The sequence below is a fragment of the Eleutherodactylus coqui genome, chromosome 7, assembly GCF_035609145.1.
Source record: "Eleutherodactylus coqui strain aEleCoq1 chromosome 7, aEleCoq1.hap1, whole genome shotgun sequence".
Lineage (NCBI taxonomy): Eukaryota > Metazoa > Chordata > Amphibia > Anura > Eleutherodactylidae > Eleutherodactylus > Eleutherodactylus coqui.
The window spans coordinates 167,076,836-167,091,231 of record NC_089843.1 but is presented as its reverse complement, the minus strand read 5'-3'; the positions used below and the strand labels follow the sequence as shown (position 1 = coordinate 167,091,231).

The following is a 14,396-nucleotide window of genomic DNA, read 5'->3' as shown; positions in this document are numbered from 1 at the left end:
TCTATCTATCTATCTATCTATCTATCTATCTATCTATATGTCATATCTATCTATATGTCATATCTATCTATATGTCATATCTATCTATCTATGTCCTATCTATCTTATCTATCTATCTATGTCCTATCTATCTATCTATCTATCTATGTCCTATCTATCTATGTCCTATCTATCTATGTCCTATCTATCTATGTCCTATCTATCTATCTATCTATGTCCTATCTATCTATCTATGTCCTATCTATCTATGTCCTATCTATCTATCTATGTCCTATCTATCTATCTATGTCCTATCTATCTATCTATCTATGTCCTATCTATCTATCTATGTCCTATCTATCTATGTATCTATCTATCTCTCTCTGTCCTATCTATCTATGTATCTATCTATCTCTCTCTGTCCTATCTATCTATGTATCTATCTATCTCTCTCTGTCCTATCTATCTATCTATCTATCTATCTATCTATCTATCTATCTATCTATCTATCTATCTATCTATCTCTGTCCTGTCCTATCTATCTCTCTCTGTCCTGTCCTATCTATCTCTCTCTGTCCTGTCCTATCTATCTCTCTCTGTCCTGTCCTATCTATCTCTCTCTCTGTCTATTGTATTGTACTGGCGTCACACTGGCATGTTTGCATGCACAAATATGCAAAGAATAGAACTCATAGATTTCAATGAGTCCATTTACATTTCCATATTTTGTCTGCACCTTTTTGTCACACAAAAACCCCCACAGCACGCTCTACCTTTCTGCACACTAGCGCACCAAAGCTCCACATAGAAGTCAATGGGAGGGTGTGCACACAATACACAAGGAGATACATTTTATGCTGCATAATTCTGGAACTCATTAAATAAATTAGCTATTTCAATCAGTGCTTCTTTGCTACCTCTGTCAGTATGGAACGCCTATTGTGTCGCAGTCACAAGAAATGAGCAAGGTACAGCGCACATTCACTACACTAGTGCTATCTATTGCTACTTCACAAACACCAGTATGAACTACGGGTGCAGTACCAGGTCCTCAGTATGTACTGCCATTTTAGTGGTGTTTTCCCCAATGATATCAACCACGCTAGAAAAACTACATGTAAAAACTTGACATTGATCATGTAAAGCCGCATTTGCCCTGTAATGCCCACTAAGGGCTCAGTCACACGGGCGCCGATCCGCCCGTGTTTCTGGACGATAAGACGGCTGCACTGCAGGTGCGGACGCCTCTCCGCACCAACCGGAAAAAAGAACATATGACTGGCAATGGAGCCGATCATGCAGAGAATTGTCCGCATGCGGTACGGACGTCTTATCGTCCAGAAACACGGGCGGATCGGCGCCCGTGTGACTGAGCCCTAAAAGCGAAATGTCTGGGGGAAAAGCACTTTGCCCCAGTAAAAACACCTGATCGCCAACGGTTCAGCTAGTATCCTGGTTTCTATTTAGAAAGACCTTATTTCGTAATCATTTAAGGGCATAACACACTGCCATTGGCACTGCTACGCTCGGCTGTACTGGGTGCGCGCTGCCGGAAATTGACTATAAAGGGAATTTGTCCGACTTCTGGCATGCCAGCTAAAATTTTCCCAGGTGTCATAGTACAGCTGCCCATGTGAATGCAGACAAAGCTGATGCAATGGTCACACTACTTCTAGAATGCATGAACATCACCTTCCATGCTCATCAGGGTAAATTCAAGATCTTCAAACTAGTAAGTGGTGGAGTGTAACATTATTGCACACATATCGCTTGAAGAAAACGCTGCACTATCTTCTTAACAAACACCATCCAAATTCCATCCTGGAGACGTCATACTTCAGTTTATGGAAGTTCTCAGGAAACAGCAAGTAGCATGGATGGTTGCCAGCTAGACAAGCCTTGTTTACAGAAGCTTCCCATAGTGAAAATTGACTTTATATGATACAACTGTAATAACAATAGAGTTGGCCACTAGAGTTGAAGGGTTAAGTTGGAAAAGCCTCTAGTGTTAATAAATTCATGGTGCGGAGTAGGTGGTCAAGGAGATTACAGCGATCTTCCTTATGGGATTAGAACTGCTAATAAATACAAACCAAATATCTAGACTCCTGCTATGAATGTCTCATGAATGCAAGCTTCATAGCCGTGTAACCAGGAACAGGCGCCCGGCTGCTGCCATGTCCGAGGTCAGCTCTCTGGAACTGAACTTTGACACACAATATAACACAAAGAAGTACACAATAAAGTACATAGATAATTGACTAGCGTAAATGGTCATTACAACAAAACCTCATCCACCTGCCCGGCCTAAAATAAAAAATAGGGCATACTCACCTGTCCTGGAGCCTCTGAAGGCAGCTGAGAGCCGCTGCCAGTATAAGTGATGACTTCCACGTAGAGGGCCTGGCGGAAGTCAGGTGTCCACTATAGCCAATCAAAGGCCACAGCATCGGCATACATGCTTACCAGACTTTCAGCTGTGACCCGGGGCTCCAGGACAGGTGAGTATGGCCTCTTTTTTTTATTTTAGGCCAGGCCCAGTGGGTGGACTGGGTTTTGTTGTAATGAGAAAACCCCTTTAAATCTCTTCTCTTCAATCTTCCCATTTTATCTATGAGAGAAAATGGCTAGCAACAAATATAGAGAAGTAAAACACAGATGTGAATACTGCACATTGAAACTATTTTTGCAAAGGCCTATATGTAGCCTCTGTTTCAGGGGATGTCCTGAAATTTGGAAGAGGATTTACCTATTTTCGAAACATAGAGGATCACTTCCTAATGAGCTGCGTCTAGTATTTAAGTGAATGGCGCAGACACAGCCAATCGACAAGGAATAATGCCCAATACTTTCCAAATTCCTATAGTCTGGCAATTGGCCAGTCATTACCAAAGAGTTCTTTCTATGGGTGTGTATACAGTTGTTACCCTCAGAACAGAAATCTAAGATCATGAGAAGCAAATTGGGTAAATCTGGGCTAGCATCAGCACCCATCAAGCTCAGGCTGGTGCCCGGGCCTAATGAGCCTGTAGGGCCTACTCAGCCATGGAAGAAAACAAAGTTAAAAAGAATCCTACGCTCTGAGTGTGAGTTGAGAGAACAGGGGGGAAAGTAACAAAGAGAGAACTTACTTCGTTGAGGGGTTCATTGCCCCAGCGAACCTCCTCTCAATCGTGGCTTGCATATTGGGCTTAAAAAAAGGAGCCAGGAATGTTGTAAAGACCTCCGAAATGCATTGCATTGACTGTGCCATTTCTATCTTGTCCTATTGTACCACCAAGAATGGTATAAAGTTTGGATAAGAAAGACACAAGGACCTTTGTTTATCTGATTGTGAAAGGCCACCTTGGATTTGCGAGGAGGTTCGCTGTGGTAACAAACCCCTCAACAAAGTAAGTTCTCTCTTTGTCGCTTTCATCCGGTATCCTTCAACACACACAGGATTCTTTGTAACCTTGTTTTCTTTCTGGCTCTGTGACCAAAAGACTCCTGTATCTCTGATATATCCCAGACGCTCTCCCAGTCATTGCAGACACCGATGGGGATCAGAGGTGAAGTGGAAGCCGGCCAGCGTTGTACAGGTGAATGGGGACCAGCTGACGGGCTGCTTACACCAGATGGGTCCCATTTTTTGACAACATTCTTTACGACACCCTGAGGCGCTGTACATTTTTTCTAGTTGCCTACCTAAGCATGAGATCGATCTGGTCCTCATTCTTTGAAATCAACTGTATCCACATCATAAAGATGAGCATATAATTGACTATGTCGATGGCATTGTAGGAAGTCGAGCGCTTCCTGCTATGCCATCCTCTCTGAAACGCAGGCAGCACAATGATGCCACCTGTGTCATTCTGAACAATGCTAGCCAAAAGAGGCCAAGGCAGAGGATGGTAGATACCTTGGGAGTGTGATGGAGGTGAGTGAGTTTATTATTTTATAATATCTCCAGGGCATAATGAGGCCTTACTAATTGTTTAGGGGCACAATGTGGACTTAATAATGACTCAGAGTACACAGCGGGGCCTTCTTAATGACTCAGTGAGTACAGCAGGACCTATAAATAAGGCCTCTTTCACACGGGCGATGTGTCTTAATGCTGACCGCATTGTGCCGAAAATTGCAGAAACGGGAAAAAGACGTAATCGAGTCACAGCTAAAATTAGCGTTTTCTTGTCCATTCACATGACCAGGTGCAGCATATATAAGCCACAGCCCGGAATTCCCTCGGTTGGCATAAATCCTCAGAATTACTTCTAATGCTAAAGAGAGGCACCTGTCATGTTTTCCCAGCACTCGCCACTGCTAAACTACCTCCCCCACTCTTTTTGTTCGGCTCCCATAGGAAACTACAGGAGTCGCCAGCGTATATCAGCTGAAAGATAGGGCAGGACCTAGCTTTTCGGCCGCGTATAAATTTGATCACTGATATTCTATCTTTTGCGGCACAACGTTTTTTCGCGTCTAAAATTTCGGTCATCTGAATGAATGCATTGGAATCCAATGCTTCAGATACTTGTGATTTTTTTTATTGCGGCTAAATTAGCCACGTAAAGGCGCTTGTGTGAATAAGGCCTAACTCTGGGGATACAGTGGGGCCTATAAATGACTCAGGGCACTGTGGGGCCTATAAATGACTCAGGGCACTGTGGGGCCTATCAGTGACTAAAAGGTAACAGTTGGCCCTGTAAATGACTAAGGGGGCATAATGAGTTCTAAAAATTATTAAGTGGGCACTATGGGGCCTATAAATTACTAAATGGGCACTGCAAGACCTATAAAGGACTAAGGGGGCAAAGCAGGCTTATAAATTACTAAGAGGGACATGTAAACCTTGAATTGGCCCTGTAGTACATAATTCTATAATTCTACTGTGCATCTATAAACCATAAAGGAATGCCTAACTCCTATTGGAATAAGTGACATCCCTGAAGCAAAATGTTGAAAACGTTCAAGTAACATGATATGGAAATTTCATCATCACTTTTCCAATCTCAACAGCTACTTCTATGTGAGGGTTAAAGTAATCTGTGAGCACAGTACATTCTGTTAAATGGGCCAATTCTGTGACTGCGCGTCATTACTATTATAAATCACATTTCTTGGGTTAAATTGTAGCATTGTCTATGGGGACTGAAGTATGCTGCAGCTGTTAATACAATGAAACAAATGACTTGCAGTCGGTGATGTACTCTCTACGTAAGCGGCCAATTAAGTGAGCATACTTCTGCCGCATTCTTGCGCTTATCGTACTGTTTCTGTTCAAATTAAGAGTTTAGGAGAAGGCTAAATTAAGATGACAGACAGAGAAAGCTCCTCATGTGTGTTAGTTCAATTAGGGTGCTGTCATTTCTTCGGCATCGTTTTGAAATAGCATCTTGTAAGTTGTGCAGTCTACACCGGCGCCACTTAGAAGGAGCTCTAATGCAGCTATGGGAGGAATACCCAGACTGAAAAGAAAATTGTTTAGAGTTCACTTGTTCAGGTTCATTTGGATTTTGCTGTTGAACTTTTTGCAGACTGATACCCGCAAGCAAAAACGATTAAAAAAACCTCAAAAAACAAGGAGTTTTGAAAAGTGCAGTTTGCACGCATTTTTACAGCTATCTGCTGCGGTCATCAAAATAATATGAAACGTGTTCTTGCAATAGGGAAAATGGCAAATGCATTACAAAAAGAAAACCCTTCAAAACCACATTTTTGTGTAATTTTGAGAAAATCTTATAAAGGCTGCTTTCACGCCAGAGTTAGAGTCAGTGCAGGGCTTCCCTCTCTCTGGTCCATTTTTAGGTGAGCAAAACTAAAGTAGCACTGAAAAAAAGGATATGTGTATTTCCCCATTGATTTCAGTTGGGGATTCAAAAAAAGGGAAAGCAAACGGAAAGGCTTCCATTCCATTAGGTTTCAGTTTTTTTGGATGGATAAATTGCGCTATTCTTCTAGCCAAAAAAAACAGAAACCTAATATAAGGGAGGCAGACTGAATTCTTTCTATTTGCTTTCCGTTTTTTTTTTGTTTTTTTTTTAAACCCCAGTAAAATCAATTGATCCGGGTTTTTTTCCATTTTATTTCAGTTTCTCTCCTCGAAAGGCATAGCAGAGAGTCGGACATCCTGAACCTAACCGTAACGTAGGTGTAAAAGCAGCGTAAGGCCTCTTTCACACGGCCGTAGGCGTTTTTACGTGCACCCGCCGGCGCCGTAAAAAACGCATGAATGGGCACACAAATGTAATGCTTGTGCGCCCGTTCAGACTGCCCAAGCCGGCGCATATATGCCGGGGCCGCAATGGCATTTGGCGGGGAGAGATAGCTTAGCTCAGCTAAGCTGTCTCCCCCTTCCCTCTCCCTTGTCTGCTCTCCTCCTCTCTCCTCCCCTTCGGCTGTTTGCAATGGGAGGGGGCGGGTTGGAGCTAAGCTCCTGCCCCCTCTCCTTGTCCACAGCCAGTAATGGGAGGGGGCAGAGCTCAGCTCCGTACCTGTCCCGCCTACTCCCCTTGCAAACAGCCGAAGGGGAGGAGAGAGGAGGAGAGAAGGGGAGAGAGTTTAGTAGTCACGCTGCTAAACTCTCTCCCACCTCCCTTCTTCGGCCGCTGTCATTAGCTCCCATAGGAGTCGATGGCAGCGGCCGTAGTCTGTCCAGGAAGATACTGGTAGTTCCAGGACTATCTTTCTTGCCCAGCGTAAAATCGCCCAGTGCTATATTGGCTGGCCGGGCACTTTTACGCTGCAGGAATACGTACATCTGTGTGACCTGATGCAATGCATCAGATGGGAGCGTATATCGGGCGGCCGTGAAAACGGCAGCTGATATATGCTCGTGTGAATAAGCCCTTAAGACCGCAAGAAAAATGTATTGCATTTTTAGCAACTAATATACATTTTTAACACATTGTCCAAGTGGTTCCTATAAAGAAAAAAATCTAAATGTGTGAGCTTACCCTTATAGAGGACCTGACAGCTCTCCTTACATTCATGTTTTAGTTAATAATTGTATTCTGCAGGAAATGCTACACGATTCTAGAGCATCTCCTCTTATATCTCTACATTCATTCCTCTGTTTTTCCTCCTAGAAGTTTATGAATAAATTGACAACTGGAAGTTACCAGTTTGGGTGTCCCTACACACTGACAGTGTCCGATTAGTGCTGCCAGCATCAGACATTGGGGATATACCCCTTTGATAAGGTGAATGGTAACGCCCAGTTGTCAATTTATTCATACATATTCAGAATGAATGACAGAGGAACGACATAATGCACAGTTCTGAGAAATGATGCTTCACACTTCTTATGTTATGGGGAACACAAGTATTTACTAAAATAGTCATATCAGGAGTAGTCACTGACCCTCTTTCAATTGTATCTGCAGGTACCCCATTTCCTTGTGTAGCACTGTAGTATTAAGCAATTCAAACATCTTGATAGTTAATAGAGTGTAAACTTCTTCTTAATTTGGTTAAATACATGGTCAGCAAAGGCTATTTTACCAAACAAAGGAGAAGTTTACACTTAATCGTCCTAATTAACGCTCTGTCCTTGGAGCATTGTGCCGAGCCACTAGTTTTCTTAGTTGTATCCCTCTGCACACCCACGCCGACTTCGGTGCAGTGTCATTTGGCAGGCAGCACCTCCAGTACATCTTGCACAATTCAAACTTCTATGGTCCTTGCCTCTTCTCTGGACCTCTTACAACCTTACAGGATTTGCTCCACCCTTTTTCTATTCTGCATCTATAAAGTATAATGCACTTATATAAATCTAACTCAGTGTTTCCCAACCCCAGTCCTCAAGGCACCCCTACAGGTCATGTTTTCAGGATATCCAATAGTAAGTATAGGATATGAGACACTGACAATAATTACATCACCTGTCCAATACTGAGGAAATCCAGAAAACATGACCTGTTGGGGTGCCTTGAGGACTGGGGTTGGGAAACACAGATCTGACTTTCAAGCCTTCATTGATCACATGGCCAGAGCCCTGCACATAAAGCCTGCATTCCAATTCACAGAAGCCATACGGCTCCATCTATGTCCTGCCATAAACACTATGTCAGGAGCCATATGTAGAGCGATATGGAGCATTACTCCTAGGGGAGCATAGCTTTCTCCAAACAGCGTGCAGTGAAGCACGCCACTAAGGTATTTGCACACAATCCGATATAAATAACATCACTATGAGATCAAAGTCATACAAATATACAATATAGACCTTGTGCACTTAAAGGGGTTTTCCAGTGAGAATACTATTGATGACCTATTCATAAGATAGATCATCAATAGAGATGAGCGAGTATACTCGCTAAAGGCAATTGCTCGAGCGAGCATTGCCTTTAGCGAGTACCTGCCCGCTCGAGACTGAAGGTTCGGGTGCCGGCGGGGGAGAGCGGGGAGGAACAGAGGGGAGATCTCTCTCTCCCTCTCTCCCCCCGCTCCCTCCTGCTGACTGCCGCTACTCACCGCTCCCCCGCGCCGGCCCCCGAACCTTCAGTCTCGAGCGGGCAGGTGCTCGATAAAGGCAATGCTCGCTCGAGCAATTGCCTTTACCGAGTATACTCGCTCATCTCTAGTCATCAATAGTTAATCTACTGGGGTCTGTCGCTTGGGACCCCAATCGATCAGCTGAGCGGGTGCATGCTGTCAGTGCTGCAAATACACAGAGGTCGGAGTGGAAGTCTCTCATTGAAATCAACGTGTGCTGTGCCTGCAGTTACAAGCGCCGGCCACTACACACTTCTGCTCCGACCTCTGTGTAGGTCATAAGTATCATTCTCCATGGAAAAACCCTTTAAATGGGAGCCCTACTGCAACTCCATACAGAATATATCCAGAATATATCTGAGTGCAAGAGGTCGATAATCATTAACCAAAATAGAAACTCCTAATTTAGTAATTTGCTATTTAAATTTCGGGATTCATGCCTTGGTCATTCCTTTGCTATATAGGATATTCACTAGTCCAAACAGGTATCCCATCATATTGCATAAAGTGCTTTCCCGAGCCCGGGCTACTAAAAATTACAGCATAATGGCCTGGTAATGATATTTTTCCATTTTACTAATTAAACAGTTGAAAACCCCGTCGATGGAAGCTCATCATACTCCATTCTCTGTGTATTTTTTAGATTAATATGCAAGTGAAGGACGCTGTACTCAATGCTAACAATATCAGCTCCAACAAAAGCAGTGATGACTGACCGTTCAGAATAAGCACCACATTGCTTATTCATTAATTACATTTAATTAAACCCCTTCCATAATAGGAGATAAAGCATACAGCTGGCTACTTCAGCCTGGCACAGGGCTCATTGCATAGCTTGTTTACAGAGATATGCCAACAAGATTTATTTGGGATGTGAAGACAGCATCTCCACCGAGGGGCCTTTCATAAAGCCAGTATATCTCCATACCCGCGTCTATAAAAGATGAATAACGTACTCAAAGCAAATATTCTCTCCACCTGTCCTAGCCGGTTCACACATAAACTGTGATAAAGTGTTTGGGATCAATTGTAGAACGTCTACAGAAACTTTTCAGCTGTATATACGAATAAGGTCTGCAATACACTTGCCATTAATCCGTATTGCGACTGAGCGGTTTGAGCGCAACTCGCATTGAGTACTACACAGACACCTGTCCGTGTGCTGTCCGATATACAGACAGCTTGCTTATTTACATGCATTTACATATCCTAATTCTCGTCTGTGATACGGACAAGAATAGGACCCGCAGTGTGTAGAGCCCCATAGGCTGTAATGGGGCCGTATGCTGTCCGTGAATTAACCTGGACAGCACATAGATGCAAGTACACTATTATACCAGAGGCCTAAGGCTCAGTTCACATCTGTGTTAAGACTTCGGTCATAATTCTGTTTTTAAAGAAGATAAATGGAATCAAAAGGGAAATAACCTTTTGAATCTACTACAAAGAATGGAAATAGATACAATATAATAACAGAATCTTAGTGTCCTTTTACCGGGGCCAGTTGAAGAACAATCGATTGTCCCCATAGAGCTGGCTGTTCACATGGGGAGATTTGCAGACAACCAGCGAGCAATTTTATGTTTGCTGAAAATCAACAATCCATCAACAAACAATGTTTACTCGCTCACTGGCTGATCCCTGTTGGGCAAACAAACATTCGTGCCAAAGGGACTCTACCTTTTGACACGCACTGTTTACTGAATCACATAGAAAAGCTTCTCTTGCATTTAGGTAGGAAGAAAAAGATTAAGCCAATGAAGGTCTCCTATTGATCAATTTTTATTGTTTAAATTTAATATATCATTAGATTAATTGGGATAGTGTACTGAGAATGGTTGAGAGGTATTCACATTGTAGGTATCTATGATACAGTATATCCTGGGCATAGGCCACAAATGCCTGCAAGGTGTGGGTCCCACTTTGGAACCCCTAACAATTAGGGCTCGATCAGACCATCGTGTTTTACACACTGCTACAGCAGCGTGTAAAATCACGCTTCTATAGCAACCAATTGGTTGCTATGGAAGCGCTCACAGGGACCTTTTTAAAAGTGCAGAATCTGCGCTTCTAAAAAAGAATGGACAGCGAGTGCTGACTCGTTTGTCAGCTCCGTGGTGCGCACTGTCCAGGGTGCTTTCCATTGGCTCCTACGGGAGTCGTGAAAGCAAGCTGCCTGCACCATGGACATGTGGATGGGCTTCTCCATGGAGCTAGGGGCAGCCCATTGAAACGCAGAATTTCCTGCATGTCAGCAGTGTGGTTTACACGTTGCTTAGCAGCATGTAAACCAGTCGTCTGACTGTGGCCTTAGATAGAATAGGGGTCTATTGAAACAGAGTGACTTACCACTTATGAAAAAATAGTTACTGTTTAACACAGCAAATTGCAAAATAACTTCCCATACAGTATTGCATCATAGGACTTCCAAAAAATGCTCTGGATCATATAACTCATTACATTTTTTTCTGCAGTTTCACAGCCTTAGGGCATAAACACATGGCTATGATTTAGACGTGACGACACAAAACCATTGATGTCAATGGTTTCGTTTCGATTAGCGGAATTCTCATGTGTTAATACAACGTCCGAGAAAAGACAGGACTTGCCCGATCTTTCTCGCGTGTAGTTTATACAACGTGCGAGAAAGGTCCTGCCTTGTCTATCTTCCCGTTTTTTTTTTTTCAAACTCAATCGCAGAGTTTGAATCGTCTGAAAAAAATCAAGTTCCTGTGCAACTACGCTATATAGCAGCAAGCATAGTAGCGCATGGGCCCATCTGTTTAAGCCCTTAAGGCCTCATGTCCACGGGCTTTAAATCCGCAGAGTTTCTCCCGCACGCGGATCCGCGCCCCATAGGGATGCATTGGACACCCGCAGGTAGTTAAATACCTGCGGATGTCATTTTTCCCATCAGGCGCGGATCCGCGTGCGGGGGAAAAAATGGACATGCTGCATTTTCGTGCGGGTCTCCCGCGGGGACGGCTCCCGCAGGCTTCTATTGAAGTCTATGGAAGCCGTCCAGATCCGCGGGAGACCCGTACCAGAATTAAGCTCACCTGCTCCAGGCGATGCGGTTCTTCCCTTCTTCGCGGCCGGATCTTCTTTCTTCGGCCCGGCGTATGTGCCCGGCGCATGCGCGCGGCATGCTGCCGGCAAGCCGAGCACGTCGGCCGGGCTGAAGAAAGAAGATCCGGCCGCAAAGGAAGGAAGATCTGCAGCGTCTGGAGCAGGTGAGTTTATTCTGATTTTTAGGCCTCATGTCCGCGGGGCAGGAGGGACCCACTACGGATTCTACATGAAGAATCCGTGGCAGGCCTGATTTTCCCCGTGGACATGAGGCCTTAAGCTTCTGCACACAACCATGTTTGCGCAGGTATTTACACACGCAAATCTGCAGTATAGGGCCCATTGATTTTTAATGGGTTAGTTCTCATAAGCGCTTTTATAGCGTGCATTTTGCGCTCACAGGAAAAAGTAAAACCTGCTCTATTTTCCAGCGTACAAGTCTATGGGTGGTGCACTAATATGCAAGAGGAAGCATGCACAAAACGCAGGAAAAGTACACATCTGGAGCTCATTAGGCTTTAAATACCATGAAATCCACGTAAAGTGTGTGTCCTGCATACGTGTGAACTGGCCTTGTAGGTGTAGAAAGTACAGTACTGTGCGCAGACACACAGATTACGAAACTCTTCAAACCTCGTTCATGCACAAATATGCTGCGGCGAGCCTTTTTAGTGCTTTGCCTCGTATGAAGCCCCCTTCATTAATACATTCATTTTGTGTCGAGAAAAGGATAGTTTAATAATAAATGGTAGAATTTCCATCAATAACAAAAGTTTGTTCTCCATTGAACAGAAATGATGAATCCAGTATATAGTCAATGACATATAGACATTGTATTACCTGTTGGCTTGATTTCAGTGGAGTTAGATGTAGCATGGGTCAGGTTTAGTGTAGTAGGATTACCAGTAGTTAATACTGTGCTGGGAGTATTTGCAGGACGGTACTGAGCTGTAAGATAAATATTAATGATACGTGAATAACCTTTCAGAATGCCTTTATACACTCTTATGATTTGGCAGAAATAATCCTATCCATAAGTGACCTGATTCCAGGCCCCATCTCACAATAAGAATACGGCTTTGTACAGAAAAGAAAATTATAACTTTTGATGGTCAAACTTGCTCCGACTGCAAGATATTCTAGTGTGCAGGATAACATAATCCTTTTCCATGATAAAGGAAATAATAGTGTTGGCAGTAATGTCACCAAGTAGAGTTCACAATGGCAGAAAGTCATAAGTCTTAGATCTGGGAACAGTCTACGTTTTATCTGCTCCTCTACAGCATCTATAATCTAGCCTCCTCACTAGTATATAGTCTTTACAGAGTTGGATGCTGTACTCTTCACACTCACCCACTTTCTGGGTCCCGCATTGTCCGCCTGTGAAGTCTGCCTACCAGGCAAAAATCGGACTCCTTTTAGAGTCCCGTGTGCATGCTCTCCCGTACAAGTCAGCCGTTCAGTCTTCACAGGCAGACAACGCGGTAACCAGGAAGCGGGTGAGTATGAAAAGTACATCACCTGGCTCCGTCCCCTGCCCTAATAGCACCCTAACTTAGTTTGTGGTGCTTTAGGTAGGTGACAGGTTCCCTTTAAAAATAAGCAACGTTTAAGAGGGCTTGTCTTCTCTCCTGACTTTTCTGTGTTAGTAATTACTTGATTTTTCCATAAAACACAAAGCGGGATCATCTTTGTGAAGATTCCTTCTTTGTACTTCCTGGAAATAAGTGAATAAGTTGACATATAAGAGGGTCTGTCGCTACAGTCTAAGGGCTCATTGACACAAGGGAATTTGCGCAGCTAACTTACATGCGCAAAAAAACATGACTGTTAGAACCAATGGTCTCCTATGGAAACATTCAGACTAAGAAATTTTAAAAAATTTAAAAAATAAAAAATCGCACCTAAAAAGATGGGCCTTTTTTTTTCCTGACTGAATTTCCTGACCTATTTTTGTTGCGCAAAGCGCAGAAGCCTCCTTGGACTCCTATGGGGGACTATGCGAGCTGGCTGGCAAAGAGAGATGAAGGGATTCCCCAGCAGCAAGGATGGAGGGGTTTCCCTGCAGGGGAGATGGAGGGATTCCCCAGCAGCGCAGATGGAGGGACTCCCCAGCAGCGTGGATGTAGGGGTTCCCCTGCAGGATAGATGGAGGGATTCCCCCATGGTAGGGGAACCCCTCCATCTGTACTGCTGGGGAATCCCTCCATTTCCCCTGCAAGAGAACCCCTGCAGAGGAACCCCCTCATCCGTGCTGCTGGGGAATCCCTTCATTTCCCCTGCAGGAGAACCCCTCCATCCATGCTGGAATGAAGGGAGTCCCTAGCAATGTAGGGATGCCCCGGGGAGATGAATGGAAGCCTCGGAGGCTCTTCTTCATCTCTCTCTCTCCAGCAGTGCAGATTTTCAGCCCCTTCTGTTGGCTGTGGAAAGATCGCGGCTGAAGCTCAGGACTTCAGCGTATAAAAGTCATCCCTTTAAACGATTTTTTCTGCAGCTGGAGTTGCAATTTTTTTTTATGCAGCTAACAGCTGTGTAAATTCCACACCCGTGTGAATGAGCCCTAATACTTTCAGCACTAATTGGACTGTGTTCGATTATGCAGGGATATGGTCTTTTCTAGAGGTAACATGGCAGCATGGTAGCTGAGTGGTTATCACTGTTGCCTTGAAGTCTTGGTTTCAATTTGACCAAGGGCAACATTTCCATGGAGTTTGTGTGTTCTCCCAGTATTTGTGCGGGTTTCCTCCCACATTCCAAAAAAACATACTAATAGACGAATACAGACAAGCCAGTGCCAGAGTCAGCAGCTCACTCCCCTCTCTCCACTCATAGTCAGATACAAGTGATAGCATAACTGTACTTGGGGG

The 14,396-nt window shown here is 44.0% G+C and overlaps 1 protein-coding gene across 1 annotated transcript in view; it reads right to left on the bottom strand.

Moving 5' to 3' along the window:
* The window catches only part of EMCN (endomucin), a 141,217-nt gene that overhangs the window by 40,451 nt on the left and 86,370 nt on the right, over positions 1-14,396 (bottom strand). The window contains exon 6 of the mRNA XM_066573976.1: positions 12,367-12,474. Coding sequence (XP_066430073.1) covers positions 12,367-12,474 — 108 coding nt within the window. The remainder of the gene's footprint in view (positions 1-12,366; positions 12,475-14,396) is intronic.